Source organism: Myxine glutinosa, chromosome 14 (genome assembly GCF_964187855.1).
Source record: "Myxine glutinosa chromosome 14, kmMyxGlut1.1, whole genome shotgun sequence".
Lineage (NCBI taxonomy): Eukaryota > Metazoa > Chordata > Myxini > Myxiniformes > Myxinidae > Myxine > Myxine glutinosa.
Window position 1 is genome coordinate 32,955,788 of NC_136274.1, and position 20,275 is coordinate 32,976,062.

Sequence of the window (20,275 nt, forward strand, 5' to 3'; positions counted from 1 at the left end):
AACGAGCTGTGCATGCAAGAAACCCCTCAAACATCGCACAGCTGAAAGAATTCTGCATGGAGGAGTGGGCAAACATTTCTCCCAGTTGATGTCAGAGACTGGTAGACAGTTATAAGAAACGCCTACTTGAGGTTGTTTCTGCCAAAGGGGGCAATACGACCTATTAGAGCCAAGGGTGTACTTACTTTTTCCACATGCGAAATTTGCATTTATGTTTATTTAAATTATACAATGGACTACAAAATGTAAATGTTTCATGATATTTGTTATATTATATCACCTTTATCTATCAATATTGTTGAAATGAAGATCAAATAGCTGTATGTTGAAATATGTTGAAAAAGTCAAAACTTTACATGGGGTGTACTTTCTTTTTCACGTGACTGTACATACATAAATATATACATATATACATACATACATACATACATACATACATGTCAAATTTGGCAAGCATGGCAGATAAAATAGGCAATAGATTTATTGAGTACTGTATTTATTTTTACAAGAAATTTCTTCTTATTCTATCTATATATATAAAAGAAAGTTTTTGTTTGTTTGTTTGATTGTTTGTTTGTCTGCACGCGTTAATCTCCTGAACGGTGAAAGATAGGAGGAAACCTCTGACACAAAAAAATGTCGAGACGGGCCCCGGGAAGGTTATAGGCTAGGTGGCGAGGCCAGTCGAGGCCGCTTCGGCCGAGCTGGGCCCATTTCACAATAAATCTTCTTCTTCTTTCAAAATTCACTTGAAGTAAGATGCTTCTTTCAACACATGCTTTCAAAATTCTCTCTCGCGGGGCCCGACAGAAGAAAGAACAAGGAATCGTTGAGCACTAACTGATACTGGGCTCGCGTCAGACCTGTGTACAGAAGATTAAATTCATTCAAAAAGAACCCGGGCAACGCCGGGTGCATTCAGCTAGTCTGTATATAATACGTGTTGGTATGAGAACATAGCTCTGATAAACCTTTGTAATGTGATATCTGCTATTCTTCAGTGTTGTTTGCATGAGTTAGAGAAACAGGTTGAAAATGAGAAACAGTTGTTTAAAACATTTTTTATTTCACGTGGAATGTAATGAAACACAAAAGAGTATTAAAATTTCAATGCAACAATGAAAACCAAATAAACATTGTAATAGCAAAAATAAATGAATCATACAAAACCCCTGAAGAAGCACAAAAGCAATACTGCATGTATGATATAATAAATATATAATAACCGCCTTTAGAGGCCATTTTTCCCCGCAAAGCGGGGGTTGGCCTTTTTCGGGAACCGTGGTTGTTGTTGTTTTTCGGTCCCCTTTTTGAAGCAATGTTTTACGGCCGGATGCCCTTCCTGACGCCAACCCTTTTTGCCGCCTTTAACGACAAACAGGGAATTACCAGTGAACTGGTACTCAATTAGCCGACCTCAGAAGGATGACAGGCTGAGTCAACCCCCCTGGCGTTAATTCAGCGATCGACCGGGATTCGAACCCAGGATCCTAAGCCGGCACCCTAGCCGCTAGCCCAACACCATGCAACAATACTGCATGTATGATATGCGAGTGCAAATACAATGTGTTCATGACTTTTGTCAACGAAGCACTGACATAAATGGAATTATGCACAATACTGAGCAGAGATTGCTTTCCATACACAAGAGGTGATCAATGTTTATTTTAATGTTATCAATTTCATAATACGCTAAGCGGTTAGACGTTGGTTGTGCAACTGTCTCCTTCGGCGAGCAGCTGTCTCTTATGCGGTTTAATCCTCATTATAGCGACTCTTTTTACCATCAGTGGTTTAAATCTCCCCTCAAGTTTATTAAGGTCAGATTTTAGGGCAAAGGCCCCCCATTTTGCTGGATCAAATCAATAGTTTTTATCATTGTTGTTGCTCCGACTGTATATTTGGCGTCTTTTGGCATCTGAACATATATATATATGGTATACATTATTATATGTAGTGTGTGTATATACATATATATATATATATATCACAAGTGCCATTATTAAGTTTAATTAAACTTCTATAACTATATTATAATTGTAAGTTCGTGCAAAACCTTAACACAAAAATGCTTAAAATATATTGCACTGAAACAATACATTAATGACTATGTCATGACTAAACTTATTCATAAATTTTGGTTTGTTATAACCATGTCGCCATTATTTATTTTATTATATGCCAGCTTATAACTTTGGATGCTTGACCACAATAAAATAACCAAAGTGCATAATATCGGATTGGGGTTTATCAAATTTTGTTAATGTTCTTATTACAAGTGAGCATTAAATTAAAGAGTGGCTAATTTTTAAAGTATCGTCAGTATTTTTTTTTCGTCAGTAATATTTAAAGTATTTTTTTAAATAAATTTTAAAAATTGATGAAAATCTCTGAAACTCAAACTTGGTCTGTAACTTACATTATTAAGGCCATGCACCAAGTTTCAATGGAATATGTTAAAGGCTATGGGGGAAAAGTGTAGAAAACCACAGGTGAGACGGATGGACGAATGGACAGACAGACAGTGAGCAAACCTATAGTCCCCTCCGGTTAGGGAATTAATAACAGCACCGATTCCAAAATTGATGGATTAAACATAGTGCCATCAATTTATTATGTATACAGCTGTGGAGGGGGATCTAAGATGAAAAATTAAAACTTTAATTGGATGATAGATAAAACAGTGAGAAGGTAGGTTAAGGCAGTATGTCTAAAGAGGGGCAGGTACATGGGACATAAAGGTGCTGGGGAAAAAGGGGAGGGTATCTCGGATCAAAAATATTACGTATTTGCATATGTAATAAAAAGATGGTTCCTAATTGACCTTTAATGCAAAGTACTGGTTTAAAAAAAACATGAGGCTTAGTTTCTGAGAAGTCGTTTCAAGCATGGGCCTTCATGGTCCAGCCATAGACTGAAAACAGGGCCTTGTTTGAGCTGCGGTTTCCATAATGTACCTCGGAGGCCGAGTCACGGTTTAGATTCTGGCTTAAAACTTAGAGATTCTGACTTAAAACTCCGCTGCATTTACCGTAAATTCAGAATTTTCAGATCACATTATATTGACCATTGCAGTTAGCAGCCTCTGAGCTTGATGACCAACTATAGGAACATCTGTACAAGGAAAACAAAACAAGGTTCAAGCTTGAAGGTGAAATACAAGATGTGGTTTTGTTGTGATGTATCACAAGATCAGAAGATCCTGCAGACTCGCAGGCAGTGGCAGCTGAGAAACCAAGGCTAAGTTGCGGAAACCAAGACACCGTCGTATAGCCAAGAAACATAGTTTGACAAGTGCAGGAGGCTCTGCTGCAAGCACACAAACAAGCGAGGCAAATATTAAGTGCTGAAAACAAGGATAATATGCAATTACTCAGAGAACAAAAGTCAAGTTATCAAAACAACAATTTCTTATTCAGCAGCTTCTACACATACTAAACGATGGGTGGCAAAAAGTTTGTCAAGCTAGAACAGCACACTGTAGTCGAGCGCATGCCTCCGCCAGGCTGAACAGTTTACTTTTTGTATCGCACTGATAGGCCGGATCTGCATCCGAATCTGAATCTCCAAACGTGGGCCTCAGAAGGTGGAATGGAGCCCTCCCAGGTATCGATGTATCTTCGTGTGTGTGTGTGTGTGTGTGTGTGTGTGTGTGTGTGTGTGTGTGTGTGTGTGTGTGTGTGTGTGTGTGCGCGCGCACGCAGATACATATATCTTGGCATTCGTCATTCATACTCAGATTTACTCTGATCTATGTACACAAACTAATCAACGAGGTTCCCCTCCACTTTGTTCAATGCTGTTGTGTTTGTTTTGTGTTTTTGAGACTGTCCGAGTCCTGAAGTTGTGCATTAAGATAAAAAACAAGAAAAAAACAAGACTCATTAGGTAATCAAATATTTGGGCAAATGAAGTGACAATGGCATCCAAATCAATAAACAAATGCTGCTCCTCGTTGTCTGCAATCGTCAAAATAGTCATATACAAACAAGGTCAAGGCTCAAGAAAGACCGATAACACAGAACATACCAGAACATATATATAACAGAACAAGACCAGAGTGGAATGGGGGGAAACACACCAAGAGCACAGGAGCAGGACGCAACGGGAGGATCCTTGGAGGAAGAATGGGCATGTGGAGGAATAAAAATCAAAGGGAGGGGGCGGAGGACACAGGTGTTGAAAAAAGAGCTGAATAAAGGCTCAATCACAGTGAAAAAAAAAAGGAATGGAAAAACTGAGGATGAAACAGAAATGGAACGAAATAGGAAATGAGAGGGAGGAAAAGCATAATAACCTGGACAGGAAGGGGAGGGCTTGGGGTGGGTTAATGATGGTCAAAAATATGAGCATAGATGGGCGATCACCTTAGGTGGTGGTGAACAGCCATCTTGAAGCCCTGGAGGGAAGAATGCGATTTAACAGACTGAGGAAGTGGTGAGAGAAAAGAGGAACAAACCAGTGGAGGTGAGCAGGAAGCCTGGATTTCTGGAGTTTCACCAGAAGTGGGTTACTATTAGACCGCATGCGCCCTGCAGATACCTGGGGGGAATAGGAGGTTGCCCCCCCCCCCCCCCTTCCCCAACCCAAACGTTTAAGTAACAAAATTTCTTCAAGAGGTTTGTTAAGGAAGTAGATGGGAGGGTTCAACAGATCGTCTTTGGAGAAACAGAATGATAGTGTGAGATTTCTCAAGGTTGAAAGACATGTTCCAAGTGTAGGACCAGCTCGTGGTTCTATCAAGGTCTGCTTTGAAGGAAGAGGCTGCCACATGTCTATCTGAAGGAGGAGAGATGATACGGCAGAAGATTAAGTCACCAGCAAAGAGATCGAGGATTTTCCAAATAGTAGGATCATTGATAAAGATTAAGAACAAGACAGGGCCCAAGGTACTGCCTTGGGGCACTCCAGCCTTAACAAGGATAGATGAGAGAATCCCATTGTGAACTATGCATTGGCTATGAAAGTGGAAGAAGTCGGCAAGTCACGTGTGGAGTTGGCCTTGGTGCTACAGTCAGAGAGTCTGGAGAGCAAGATGGGATGCCAGATTTGTATGGAATGCTCATGATATGACCACAAAGATGGCCCTGATCTTGTGTCCGACATTGAGGGCCTCCATCCATTGTTGAGAGTAAAAGCAGCATGTCCAGGGTAGAGCGACCCTGTCTAAATCCGATCTTGGTGGTCTGCGATCAGGTTGTTTGACTGCAATGATGATTCCATGACTTTGCTTAAAATTGGAAGTAGACTGATTAAATATGATTGTAGTTCAGAGGATCTATTTTTGTATTGAAGTGATGTCTGCGGACTTTGAAGAAGGTGACTTAGAGCAAATGCAGAGTTAAGAAAAATTCCCCCATCCTGAACCCCTGGGAGTATTCATTTTTTTTACCCCCAAAAACCAAGCTTTGCACACTCCATGTACAGCCTCTGGTTTTCAACTCATTCCATCTGGTGGTTCAGGAGTATATGGAAGTCAAACAACCACACAGGACACACTTCTCGAATGGTAGGATGTTTTGAATATGTATGGCATAGCGCGACTCCTGGTGGGAGCGGGCATTACAAGTTGTAGTAAAATATGCCAATTCTAGGGAAAGTATCCCATCCATAATTATGGCGGAGTTATACTGACCGTAATTCTGGGGGGAGTTATACTGACCGTAATTCTGGGGGAGTTATACCGACGGTAATTCTGGGGAAGTTATACTGACAGTAATTCTGGGGGAGTTATACCGACGGTAATTCTGGGGGAGTTATACTGACAGTAATTTTGGGGGAGTTATACCGACGATAATACTGGGAGAGTTATACTGACAGTAATTTTGGGGGAATTATACCGACGGTAATTCTAGTGGAGTTATACTGATGGTAATTCTAGTGGAGTTATACTGATGGTAATTCTAGTGGAGTTATACTGATGGTAATTCTAGTGGAGTTATACTGATGGTAATTTTAGTGGAGTTATACTGATGGTAATTCTGGTGGAGTTATACTGATGGCAATTCTAGTGGAGTTATACCGACGGTAATTCTGGGGGAGTTATACTGACAGTAATTTTGGGGGAATTATACCGACGGTAATTCTAGTGGAGTTATATCGACGGTAATTCTAGTGGAGTTATACTGATGGTAATTCTGGGGGAATTATACCGACGGTAATTCTAGTGGAGTTATACGGATGGTAATTCTGGGGGAATTATACCGACGGTAATTCTAGTGGAGTTAAACTGATGGTAATTCTGGGGGAATTATACCGACGATAATACTAGGGGAGTTATACTGACAGTAATTCTGGGGAAGTTATGCAGACGGTAATTCTAGTGGAGTTAAACTGATGGTAATTCTGGGGGAATTATACCGACGATAATACTGGGGGAGTTATACTTACAGTAATTCTGGGGAAGTTATGCAGACGGTAATTCTGGGGGAGTTATACCGATGATAATTCTGGGGGAGTTATACCGACGGTAATTCTGGGGGAGTTATACCGACCGTAATTCTGGGGGAATTATACCGACGATAATACTGGGGGAGTTATACTGACAGTAATTCTGGGGAAGTTATGCAGACGGTAATTCTGGGGGAGTTATACCGACGATAATTCTGGGGGAGTTATACCGACGATAATTCTGGGGGAGTTATACCGACGGTAATTCTGGGGGAGTTATACCGACGATAATTCTGGGGGAGTTATACCGACGGTAATTCTGGGGGAGTTATACTGACGATAATTATGTGGGAGTTATACTGACTAATACTGGGGGAGTTATACCGACCGTAAATAAGATTTATTCAAGATATATATTATGCAGTATATCTTGCAATGGCCGTAACTCAGTGAAACACGGCAAGGGAGTTAATTATCTGGGTAAATCCTATATCAATTCTGGAGGTTGCTTGATGACAGCAGCAGGGTTCTTGGTTCACAAATTCAAGGGGTATTGCCAGCATTGCTCTCAGAACAGCTTGGCTCTTCCTTAGTTTTTGAGCCACCTTGTCCTCAGCATTGCGGCCTATTTTTCCTCTATTGATCTCGTGTAGAAAATATCTCGTACATATTGGCACTCAGATGTCTATAAGCAGCGATCGAGGACATTAGGAGTCGGTCAGTGTATTTTCACAGGAATTACAAGAACATAAGGACACAGTGGACAAATCAATGCATTGGAAAGGATTTGAACCTGGGATGTAGGCATTAAGAGCTTACAACATAGAACAGAAAAAGCAATCAGAGATTGCAAACCCTCGCCAGGATGTATTTTCAGTGGTTTTTAAGGCTTTTGTGTTAAAACAAATATGGCGGCCGAACCAAAAAAAAAAAAATCTTTGCACCTCTATATCTCCGAAAGCGCTGAATAGAAAAAATTGAGACATGGCTCATTGTAAAGAACTCTTCATGTGGAATAACATCTGTGAATGATGATGTCATAGGTGCTTCCATATGGCGGCCGAACCAAAATGCACGTGATCGATGACGTCAGCATTATTTTTTTTCTCCACCAATCTATCCCTAGATTATGCTGAAGAAATTTCATCTTGATCGGATGACGTTTTGTACTTGTCAAATTATGACGTCATCATGGAAGCACCTATGACATCATCATTCACAGATGTTATTCCACATGAAGAGTTCTTTACAATGAGCCATGTCTCAATTTTTTCTATTCAGCGCTTTCGGAGATATAGAGGTGCAAAGATTTTTTTTTTTTTTTTTTTTTTTTTTTGTATACAAGATCGAGGCTCGTGAAAGAGCTAACATTAATCACACAAAAAGACAAACCGACACACAAAACACAAAAAACAAGGGGAGCAGCAGACAAGATGGGGAGAGAGGGGGAAGGACACAAACACAACATTTGAGAGCAGGGACATTGAGAAAAATGTGGGAGGGAGAGGGCTTGGGGGAAGGTGGGAGATGTATAAAACATATGGACACTGCAAGGACTTCCAGGAAAGAAGTTGGAATTTCAAAAAAGTGGATCTGAGATGAATTGGCAGGGGAAGAAAAGATCAAGGTTTTGGATAGGGGAAGATAAGAGATGGTGGTGAACAGATGTTTTAAAGACCTGGAGGGAGGAGTGGGATTGAAGAGAGTGAGGGAGTTTGTTCCAGAGGCGGGAGAAAAGGGGAATGAAAGAGTGAAGGTGAGCAGAGAGCCTAGACTTTGGCAGTTTAACCATAAGAGGGTTGCTGGCAGATCCTGTGCGACCTGAAGGAATATTTGGGGGACAGAGCACAGAGAGAGCTGGGGGAGCAAGGCCGGAGAGGAGTCGGTCGAAGACAGAAAGACCACCAACCTGCCTGCGGTGAGTGAGTGAAAGGCCCTCGGACTTAGCTTCATCGCGGGAGATTCCAATGATTCTGAAAGCTTTGGTTTCAACAGCGTGAAGCCGAATTTGAAGGAATTTGTTCAGGGTGCTGGCTATAGCTCATCTACCCTTTATGAAGGATCTTTACCGTCCACCAACTAATGCCGGCAGACGGGACGCGAGTTTAGGTTCCATCCGAGGGATGGCACACACATTCCAATGTGCTTTTAAATTGCATTTTTGGTGCTGCATTTGAGCTTTTGACCCCGCCTCAATTCCTCAAGGGTGAGGGGCCAAAAATGATACTGCTATCTCACCTTCTTGCCATGTGATGATCACAACTACCAAGTTTGGTAAATTTCTGCACAACCATCTAGGAGGAGATAGCATGATGGACAGACAGGAGCCGATTACAATATCCCTTTGTTTTTATTTTTAATGCGTGGGGATAATGATGACCAGTGGGTTGGATGAGAAATATCTTCATGTACCGGTTCAGGTCCGGATGCAGATCCGGCCTATCAGTGGTAAACAAAACACAAGTGGGATCCCAACAGAACATACGACGTCAGGGTTGGATGAGCAATCTCGTCAGATACCGAGCTGTGCACACTCACTACCTCAGTTAAGACAAACATCCAATTGAATTTTTTTTTTTTTTTTTTGTATACAAGATCGAGGCTCGTGAAAGAGCTAACATTAATCACACAAAAAGACAAACCGACACACAAAACACAAAAAACAAGTGGAGCGGCAGACAAGATGGGAAGAGAGGGGGAAGGACACAAAAGAGAGGGGGAAGAGGGGGAAGGACACAAACACAACATTTGAGAGCAGGGACATCGGGAGGACTTGGGGGGAGGTGGGAGAGGAATAAAACATATGAACACTGCAAGGACTCTGGGGTGAATTACCGGGGGTAGAAAAGATCAAGGTTTTCGATGGGGGAAGATAAGACATGGTGGTGAACAGCTGTTTTAAAGACCTGGAGGGAGGAGTGGGATTGAAGGGAGTGGGGGAGTTTGTTCCAGAGGCGGGAGAAAAGGGGAATGAAAGAGTGAAGGTGAGCAGAGAGCCTAGACTTTGGCAGTTTAACCATAAGAGGGTTGCAGGCAGATCTTGTGCGACCTGAAGGAATATTGGGGGGACAGAGCACAGAGAGAGCTGGGGGAGCAAGGCCGGAGAGGAGTCGGTAGAAGACAGAAAGACCACCAACCTGCCTGCGGTGAGTGAGTGAAAGGCCCTCGGTGTTGACTACATCGCAGGAGATTCCAATGATTCTGAAAGCTTTGGCCTCAACAGCGTGAAGCCTAGCAAGGTGTGAGGCAGGAGCACCAGCCCAGAGGGGGGAACAGTATTCCATTGAGCTGCGATGAAAGCCTTGTATGTGGTGAGGAGCTCAGGTGTGCCAAGGAAGGACATCGCACGACGGAGGATGCCCAGTCAGCGACTGGCTTTGGAGGCCAGTTTGGAAATGTGGTTTTCCCAAGAAAGATCATGGCAGATAGTGAGACCCAAAAGCTTGAGCGACAGAACTTCTTGGAGAGGATTGTTGAGAAAGTAGATGGGAGGGTTGTCCTGTCGGTCCTTTCAGAGAGACATTGTAAGAGTGTGAGATTTGTCAGGATTGAAAAACATGTTCCACTTGTTTGACCAGTCTGTGATTTTGTCCAGGTCTGCAGAGAGTGAGGAGGCTGCAGACTGCCGATCTGAGGGATGAGGAATGGAGCGACAGAGAGTAGAGTCGTCAGCAAAGAGATAGAGAGGATTTTCAAGAGAGTCAGAGAGATCATTGATGAAGACCAGAAAAAGCACAGGGCCCAGAACACTACCTTGGGGAACTCCAGCCTGAACAGGAAGAGGAGATGAGAGAAACCCATTCAGGGCCACACGTTGACTACGACCAGAGAGGAAGTCCGCCAGCCATGCGTGGAGATTTCCATGGATACCAAAGGAGGAGAGTTTGGTGAGCAGAGCAGGGTGCCAGACCGTATCGAAGGCACGTGAAATGTCAAGGGAGACAGCTCTAATTTCCTGTTTGGCGTTGAGGACCTCCATCCATTGTTGAGAAAGCAGAAGCAGCATGTCCAGAGTAGAGTGACCAGGTCTGAAACCAAATTGATGATCAGAGATCAAGCCATTGGAGAAGAGGAAAGATTTAATATCTGAAGCAATGATGGATTCCATGACTTTGCTGATAATTGGGAGAAGGCTGATTGGTCTGTAGTTGCTGGGATCTGTTTTTGCACCTTTTTTGTGCAAAGCGGTGATGTTGGCTGATTTCCAAGCAGATGGCAGATGACCTTGAGCAAAAGAGAGGGTGAAGAGAACAGAAAGAGGGAGTGAAAGAGCAGAAGAACATGATTTTAGGACCCGTGGGCTGATGCCGTCAGGACCAGTTGCAGAATCAGAGTCGAGGGTTGACAGAAACTTTTTCACCTTGTCAAGAGGAAAGGACACAGAGTCCAGGAGCAGCTGGGTACGACTGGGTATGGTGGGTACAGAGAGGGATGGGTTTGGGACACAGGATTTAGAGGCAAACACAGAGTTGAGGCATTCAGCTTTTTCACGTGCGGAGTCAGCCGTTAAGCCGTTTGAGGTGAGGGAGGGGATGGAGGGGGAACAAACACCAGAAACAGATTTGACCAGACGCCACCAGGATTTGGAAGAGGGAGACAGATAAGAGAGTTCGGTCTTGAGAATGGTGAGATATTGTTTCCTGGCTCTCCTGAGGGTGGACACACACTTGTTTCGGGCTTTGTGAAAGGAAATGAGATTTCCTTCCGTTGGATTTGCTTTCCAGGAGACGAAAGCAAGTTGTTTCAGGGCAACAGCCTCACCACAAGATTCCGTGTACCATGGACGGGAGGAAGGGTATGACAACTGAAGACGAGATGGGATAAATCTGTGCATGAGAGAGAGCAATTTACTTTGAAAGAATTCCCAGGATGAGTTGATGTCAGAGGCGGTAGAGATGGGAGACCAGTCCAGATGATTGATGGCTGCTTGAAGACCGTGCCAGTTGGCCTGAGTGAAATGCCAGACTCGTCGACGCTGAGGAGGCTCTCTGAGAATGGTCAGAGAGATGTCCACTTTGACAAGCACATGATCAGATGAGCCGATTGGAGCAGAAGAAGAGCAGCAGACATTTTCAGGGAAGTTTGTCATAACCAAATCCAGAAGAGAAGATGCTCCATTGACTGAGATCCGGGTCGGGAAATTGACAGATTGTGTCAGTCCCAGTGAGTCGCAGAAGTCCTTTGCTGAAGAGCCATGGCTGGTGAGAGAGGTACCCACACCCACCCAACTGGCATGGTGACAATTGAAATCACCACATATGAGGAAGAGAGAGTTGGGATGGGTAGATAGAAGTTGGTCCATATTATCAGACAGTGAGATGTAGATGGAGTCATCGCTGTTTGGTGGACGGTACAACACACATATGAACAAAAGGTGGGAGCGAAGGGGAAGCCGTAGCCAAAGGTATTCCTGGGGGTGAGGTGGAGAGAGGGCAGTGGAGGGCGAGTGAGGAAGAGAGTTTTTTATAAAGATAGCAACCCCACCTCCAGGACGAGGCTCAGGTCTATCATACCAGAGGAGGGAGTAACCTGGGAGAGATACCTGGGAGAGATTTTCGGATTTTCCAAGATGGCGGCCGAACCACGTGACATATGACGTTGTGGCGGACACAAAAGCCCACTGGCGTGGTGACATCATTCCGCGCACCAAGCGGGCGGTGGCCACGCACCAGGGGTAGGCGTGGCCTCATGATATACACCGGGCGCCCAGCCCGGGACAGTACAGTGTTACAGTGTAGTCTTACAATAAAGACATTTATATGTTACCGCTTGTCCGCTTCCTCCTTGCTCACAAGCAGCGCGCGTAACGCCGCGCTTTACTGGTGACCCTCGACGTTGGATCCGCCGAAGCGATCCTTCCGAACACGACGCCATGGCATTGGCGATTAAACTTCCCGAGTTTTGGGAGGCCCAGGCCGAGGTCTGGTTCGTTCAAGCCGAAGCCCAGTTTCAGCTTCGGCGCCTCACCAACGACGACCTGCGCTACTGCCATGTCGTCGCCTCCCTCGGGCCCGGCACGGCCGCTCGAGTTGTGTCCGTCCTTCGCCACCCACCGGACGGCCACAAGTACGAGACACTCAAGCGGCTACTCCTAGCCACGTTCGGCCCCACGGACGACGCACGCGCCGATCGCCTCCTGGATCTCCCCGAGCTCGGTGAGACGCGCCCGTCGGTCCGAATGGACCATATGCTGTCACTGTTGGGCGACGAAGCCCCCGGTTCGCTATTCCGGGCGCTTTTCCGGCGCCAACTTCCAGCGCAGGTTCGCCTTGCGTTGGCCAGGACCGAGCTAACGGAACCCCGAGCATTGGCAGCCGAGGCGGACAGGTATTTCGCCGCTTCGGACACGCGGGCGAGCGTCGGCGTGGTCTTCACGGCCCTCGACGCTGATGTTCAGCAGCACGCTGATGTTCAGCAGCACGCTGATGTTCAGCAGCACGCTGATACGCGCCTCGTGAGCGCCGCCACGCCCCGCCCACCGCCGCGGCGAAAACCGCCACCGCGGGGAAACCCGCCAACTCCACCGGCCTGGCGGAGCCAGCCGCGCTCCTCCAACTCCACCACCTGGTGCTGGTTCCACACCAAGTTCGGCCACGAAGCTCGGCGGTGTCATCCGCCGTGCTCCTTCCACGGGTCGGGAAACGCCCGGGCCGGCGCTCAATAGTGGCGATGAGCGCCAGCCGTTCGAACAGCCTGCTGTTCATAACGGACACCTTCTCCGGGCTACGTTACCTGTGCGACACGGGAGCGCAGGTGAGTGTCATTCCCGCCGGCACGTCAGACAAGCACGCCGCGGGTGGGGGCCCCGCGCTGCTTGCCGCGAACGGGACGCCCATCCGTACGTACGGAAAACGCTGCCTCTCTCTGCGGTTTGGAGGGCAGGTTTTCCGATGGACGTTCGTCACTGCCGACGTGCCCATGGCACTGCTTGGCGCGGACTTCCTGTGCGCTAATGGGCTCCTGGTCGACGTCAAGCGCAGACGGCTTGTCCAGGCCGAGACGTTCAGCTCGCTCGCTTGCGCGTTGCCCAGCTCAACGAGCGGCTTGCCAAGCGGCTTGCCGAACGATTCGGTTCCGGCCACGTTGGGCTGTACGCTTCCGGCAGCGGACGCATTCACCCGCCTCCTCGCCGGCTTCCCGGCCCTCACGCGGCCCACCTTCTCGGCGGGGGCCGTCAAGCACGGGGTGGCCCATCACATCCCCACCGTCGGGCCACCGGTCTACGCCCGGGCACGCCGCCTCGAGCCGACGAAGCTGGCGGTGGCAAAAGCGGAGTTCGCTACCCTGGAGCGACTCGGCATCGTGCGGCGCTCAGAGAGCGCTTGGGCGTCGCCGCTGCACATCGTGCCGAAGCCCGGCGGGGGATGGCGACCGTGCGGGGACTATCGCCGTCTCAATGACGCTACGACTCCCGACCACTACCCCGTCCCCCACATTCAGGACTTTTCCGCCCGTTTGGCGGGCAGGTCCTTCTTCTCGAAGGTGGACCTCATACGCGGCTACCATCAGGTCCCCGTCAGGCCGGAGGACGTCCCGAAGACGGCGGTCATCACGCCATTCGGACTCTTCGAGTTCCTGCGCATGCCCTTCGGTCTGAAGAATGCGGCTCAGGCGTTCCAGCGACTGATGGACAGCGTCCTGCGCGACTTGGATTTTGTCTTTGTCTACCTGGACGATATCCTCGTCGCCAGTGCGTCCCGCGAAGAGCACCTACGCCACCTCCACACGCTCTTCGAACGCCTGGGCCAGCATGGCCTAATTGTGAACCCCGCAAAGTGCCGGTTCGGCGCCACCACAATCGATTTTCTGGGGCACCGTGTCACCAGGCACGGAGCCGTCCCCCTGCCGGCCAAGGTGGAGGCGGTGAAGGGGTTTCCGCGCCCCCGCACGATCAGAGGGCTGCAGGAGTTCCTGGGCATGGTGAACTTTTACCATCGGTTCCTGCCCCGTATCGCCCAGCTCCTGCGCCCCTGCACGAAGCTCTCCGAGGTAAGCCGGGCAAAGGCGACGTTACCTGGACCGAGCAGATGGACACGGCGTTCACGGGCGCGAAGCTCGCCTTATCTAACGCCACCATGCTCGCGCACCCGGCGCCCGATGCACCGATCGCCCTCACCACCGATGCCTCGGACTACGCGGTGGGCGCGGTGCACGAGCAATGGGTGCGTGGAGCTTGGCAACCGCTGGCGTTCTTTAGCCGGCAGCTTCGCCCGCCCGAACGCCGTTACAGTACCTTTGACCGCGAGTTGCTCGGACTTCACTTGGCGGTCAGGCACTTCCGCCATCTGCTCGAGGGCCGTGCGTTCACTGCCTTCGTCGACCACAAGCCGTTGATCTTCGCGATGGGCAAGGTCACCGAGCCGTGGTCGGCCCGGCAGCAGCGTCACCTCTCGGCCGTGTCCGAGTACACGACGGACATCCAGCACGTCGCGGGGAAGGACAACCCGGTGGCGGATTGCCTTTCCCGGGCCGTCGCCCACGCAGTCCACCTCGGCATCGACTATGCCCGGATGGCAGCGGACCAGGCCGCTGACCCCGACGTCCAGGCCTTGCGGACCGCCGTCACGGGCCTCCGCGTCACCGAGGTGCCGTTCGACGGCGCGGGCGCGGCCCTCTTGTGCGACATCTCTCTCGGGCGTCCTCGCCCCATCGTGCCCGCGGGCTGGCAGCGCCAGGTGTTTGACGCCATCCACGGCTTGTCCCACCCGGGCGCGAGGGCCTCCCAAAGGCTGATCGCCGACAAGTTCGTCTGGCATGGCCTCCGGAAGGCCGTCCGCGGCTGGGCCAGGACGTGCCTCGCGTGCCAGCGCGCCAAGGTGCACCGGCACACCCAGGCCCCGTTGGCCCCGTTCACGGTGCCGGAACGCCGGTTTGACCACGTCCACGTGGACCTGGTGGGACCTCTGCCCCCCTCGCGGGGTTTCACCTACGTCCTCACCATGGTGGACCGCACCACCCGGTGGCCGGAGGCCGTGCCCTTGGCATCGACAACGGCGGCCGATGTCGCGCAGGCTTTCATCGCCACCTGGGTCGCCCGGTTCGGCGCCCCCTCAGACATCTCATCCGACCGCGGCCCCCAGTTCACCTCGGAGCTCTGGGGGGCGGTTGCGCAGGGGCTCGGGGTCCGGCTGCACCGAACCACGGCCTACCACCCCCAGGCTAACGGCCTGTGTGAGCGATTTCACCGCTCATTGAAGGCCGCGCTCCGGGCCACCCTCCGCGACGGCGGCTGGGTCGACAGGCTCCCCTGGGTCCTGCTGGGCCTCCGGACGGCGCCCAAGGAGGACCTGCGCGCATCCGCGGCGGAGTTGGTCTTCGGGCAACCGCTGCGGGTGCCGGGCGAGTTCCTCCCCGACTCCACGGCACCATGGTCCGCGGCACAGCAGCGCTCCGCTCTGCAAGAGACCGCCCAGAGGTTCGCCCCGGTGCCAACGGCATGCCACGGGCACCCACCGACGCACGTCGCCCCGGAGCTTCGCACGGCGGAGTACGTCTTCGTCCGCCACGATGCCCATCGGACACCACTGCGGCCTCCATACGACGGGCCTTTCCGCGTGCTGGAGACCGGGGCGAAGCACTTCACCCTGGACATCGGCGGTACTCCTGACCGCGTTTCGGTAGACCGCCTCAAGCCGGCCCACCTCGATGTGGACCATCCACCGCCAGTGGCCCGACCCCCACGTCGGGGCCGACCTCCTGCGGGCGGACCCCCGGCACCGCCCAGCCCCGCCGCCACGCCGCCCCCCGGTCCTGCACCCATCCCAGGGGCAGCCAGGGGCATCCCACCTGGCATCCCTGCACCCCGGACGCCGCCGATCGCCAGGGGGCGCTTCGGCCGGGTCATTCGTCTGCCCCGCAAACTGGCCCTCCAGGTGCGCGGGAATTCTGGGGGGGCGCGTGTGGCGGACACAAAAGCCCACTGGCGTGGTGACATCATTCCGCGCACCAAGCGGGCGGTGGCCACGCACCAGGGGTAGGCGTGGCCTCATGATATACACCGGGCGCCCAGCCCGGGACAGTACAGTGTTACAGTGTAGTCTTACAATAAAGACATTTATATGTTACCGCTTGTCCGCTTCCTCCTTGCTCACAAGCAGCGCGCGTAACGCCGCGCTTTAACGTCATAATTATCATTTACAAATTCTCCAGGTGGAGTTGCACCTAAACTTTTTATAGAGTTGCACCTAAACTACACTTTTTCTACAGGTGATTCTGCAGTTCCACCAAAATTCTACAGTTGCACCACAGTTCCTGTCAATCGGACCAACGGTTGCAGAGAAAATCATATTTATTCTGTGCGGACAGACAAACAAACAGACAGACAGACAAACGGACTCAAATGCAACACCCTCTCCTCTGGCGAGGGTAAATATCAACCAGGCAAATTTTGTTCCGAACAGGTGAAAACTTGGCACTGATACCTTGCACCTGCATAGCTATCATGGACATTTTGGCTCTCAGACTGGAGTGTTACAAGTGCAACTGTCTCTGTTTCCACAAGGATATGTCAAACTTCCCTTCCAATTTGCTTTACAACCTTTCTCAAAGGCCAAAGACAACTCCGAGCATTTTCCACATACTTGCTTTTGAAAGCAAAGCAGTGGGACTGAAAAAGAGACTTCACTGAATGTTACAAGGTAAATATTGTGTGAACTTACACTTTCATTGCTGGACATAAGTGATGTTGCACCACATTTTGCGTTGTAGTGATTTTTGAATATTAAGAAAAGGTGGATGCTTTCTGTGTTGGAAACACTAATGCTCACTAATCGCGTTAACAAGCTTTTCAAGTAGGGGGTTCTGACTTTTTAGAGTAGGTAATTAGTAATTCGCATTCTTCAAGAACTTCAGTCGTGATAATTGCAAAAACAGCTGACTGTGCCGATCCATGTGTGTTGCAAACACTTGCTCAAAGGTACTAAGGACTCGACTATTCCATCGTGTAAATAATGTGGTTCTTTGCTTCCCTGGTGAATTGTCTCTTGCGAGATCATCACAAGCAGCCTCTGTCCCACCTGCCCCTTGTAAGTCACACCTGCGGCTTGCGTAAGCAGCTTATGTATCTGACTCCCGGGCTTGGCAAGCTGCACGGAGTCCCAACCGTGTGTGTCGCGACGTCGCGCCTGCGCACCAAAGTGCAGCAGCAACTGCACCAGACTGGGAGATGTGCAGCTGTTAACAGCGGCATGCAGTGGGCTGGTTGTGCCCATTCCTTTGCTCACATCTGCACCTACAAGCAGACCAGGCCAAGATAAATTCATGGATAATTTGTGAGTAATATGAAAACATTTCTGCTTGTTTATCGCGTATTCATTGTTAAAAATGCACGCTCAGTTGTGGATGAGGTGGAACGTTCGAACCTGCACGGAGCAAGCTAAGTGCACAGGCCTTATGGTCACCCTGGCAGCAAAGGTAAAGGGGGCTGCCCAGGCGTGGCAGCTCCAAATCTAGGCTGTTCTGGATACCAGGCATGATCAGCAACTCATCCAGGCATGCCCTGTTCCCTGATAAATACAACAGGAACAACCAACATAATTGGCCCTCTCAATGAATGTAACTGTGCTAGTTTAGCACAAAGGGATTATGGCATCAGAGAGACCACATTTTCACTTTTCAACATTCTGAAGATGTTTAGTAACAAGAATGACTGCACCGTGGTCACAACCTGCAACAAAATCCAGTAACGGGCTGATTGGGAAACACGCATTTAAAGCACTCTTCAAAGAGGAAAAGCACGATTGGGAAACACATGTTTAATTCGCTATTAAAAGATTAACACAACACCTCTTATGCAAGTCACCCTCCCCATGGTTATATCAGAACGAGCTGATACATCACATGGTCACAGACTGCTTAACCCCAATACGAGGCCGTGCAAAAATGACGTACAAGACTTTCTTTTTTTTGCAATATACGGAATGCAACATTTGATTACTGTGCGATCTGATGTACTGTGCCTTCTGACAGGCTTGATTAAACCTTACTATTGTTCGACATGTGATTACATTTTCCGGGGTCCCTCGTCGTGACTAACACTCGACCCAAACAAAGCCAATGGAAATGTGACACAACAAACCCGGGCAGTGTATAAGCAGCAGAAGCCTGCAGGCCTAATCTTTAAGCCCGACCAGAAAACCAAGATGATGGCCATATCATTTTATCCTGGTGGAGTCGCGCGACATATGTGGGTGTGCTCTGGCAGCTGTCCGACCAATGGGTGCACATTTCAAATGAATTGGCAAAAAATGCTAATTGCTGCTCCCAGTTTGCCTGCTCGATGACAGAAGATGCAATTTTCATCTTTGCTGTCTTCATCCCTACCCTATCTCAAATCCCATGCGGGCACGGGCAACTTGCGAGTCTTCTTAATTTACATTCCTTTCTCAGTAATAGCACAGCATCTACTACAGAAGTCTTGTTAAAACGATGAGATTTTGAGATGCATCTTGATAAAACTATTACAAAAAGGTGAAATTAAATAAGGGCAAAATAAACTGCTGTTATTTCAGTGACATTCATCTGAAGGATCATCGTTTGAATACAATAAGCTACAGTTACAAGCAAATGTGTGTAACGAGAATAATGCAAAATTAATGAATTAGAATCATCAGATTATCCTTCATCATAATTATTTAATACATACCGTATTATCCGGTGTATTAACCCCGACCGTGTATTAACCGCACCCGTTTTACACCCTCAAAAAAAACCATCATGCTCCCGGCGAAGATGTAGGACTGGAAGTGCGTGGTGTTATCAGCTGTGTCATCGGGTACATGTTGGGAGATGTGTGTGCGGCGTCGAAGCGACAGATCATGGCATGCCATGAAACTGCAGGCCCACGACAGGCTGGATGTCAAGTCCCCAATGTCATCCTCCTTAGCTAAGCTCCTCACCTTCAGCCTGAGAGCAAGTGATGCAAAAAATATTGTGAATGATAAACGTGTAAATTCAAACTCATTTCCCATTATAAGAGGCAGAGGTTAGGGTGAGAGTGCTGCCTCAATTCTCATCTTATTGTCCATTTTTACTATTACAGTGGTTTATTTAGTTTGAATTATAATGTTGAAGATCCACCTGGCATTCCTTCTCCAGCAGTAGAAGGTCCTCATTCGAGAGCTACTCCCAGTACGAGTCCAGCAACTCCTCTATATCACCTGACTCTACATCATCAAAGCCGACAGTTTCTCTTGGCCATTTCGACGATGTTGCGTCGTGCTTTGGACACATCATTATTCTTGTTGAAACCCTTAAAGCCGTGAATAAATTGAGGGCAAAGTTTCCCCCATAAACCATTCCTACAGGAACGGGTGCATTCCCTCAAAACTCCTCAACATTACATGGAACATCCCTTATTGCAAAGGCATTCCAGAATTCCTTTTCCAGTCATCTGATCATTATCAGTTGATTTCACCTACAAATCATTAAATCACTAGCCGAAACCCGTGGAACATCCACGGAAGGGAGGATGTGGTGTATGGATAGAGTGTACCATTATGGATGGCATAGGGGATTTGCTTGTCCGAGTAAGAGTTAGGAAGAAAGATGAGAATGAAGAGTGCGTATATGAACAACGATCGCCGACACCGGTACAAATGCATGCTCTGGATTGTCCACTCAGTGGACGGCTTGCTTTCGCCTTTGCCTGTCCAATCAGCGGACGGCTTGCTTCGCCTTCGCCCAGCAGACGCCAATACGATGGCGTCGTAAGATGGCGTCGTATCGGCAGTTAATCGGATGCTTTTGGGCCCCAACGTCGGCTAATTCAGATTTTTCGAGTATGGCTGTACGTGATAAACAAAGAGCGCGGTTCGTACATCGTAAATCCATTAGTGCCGTGGGCATCGGGTCACTGGGTGCGGCGTAAAAGGGATAACAAAGTCGA

The 20,275-nt window shown here is 48.8% G+C and overlaps 1 protein-coding gene across 2 annotated transcripts in view; it reads right to left on the minus strand.

The window, feature by feature from the left end:
• Positions 1-1,041: 1,041 nt before the first annotated feature.
• Positions 1,042-20,275, minus strand: part of LOC137439595 (ankyrin repeat and SOCS box protein 5) — a 40,163-nt gene continuing 20,929 nt past the window's right edge. Inside the window, exons 6-8 of one of the 2 annotated variants that reach the window (XM_068135499.2) lie at positions 17,751-17,894; positions 17,426-17,620; positions 1,042-3,309 (exon numbers count right to left, since the gene is read on the minus strand). In XM_068135499.2, the coding sequence (XP_067991600.2) occupies positions 3,185-3,309; positions 17,426-17,620; positions 17,751-17,894 (464 nt within the window). In that variant the 3' untranslated portion in view covers positions 1,042-3,184. The remainder of the gene's footprint in view (positions 3,310-17,425; positions 17,621-17,750; positions 17,895-20,275) is intronic. The other variant, XM_068135500.2, reaches the window with a different exon arrangement.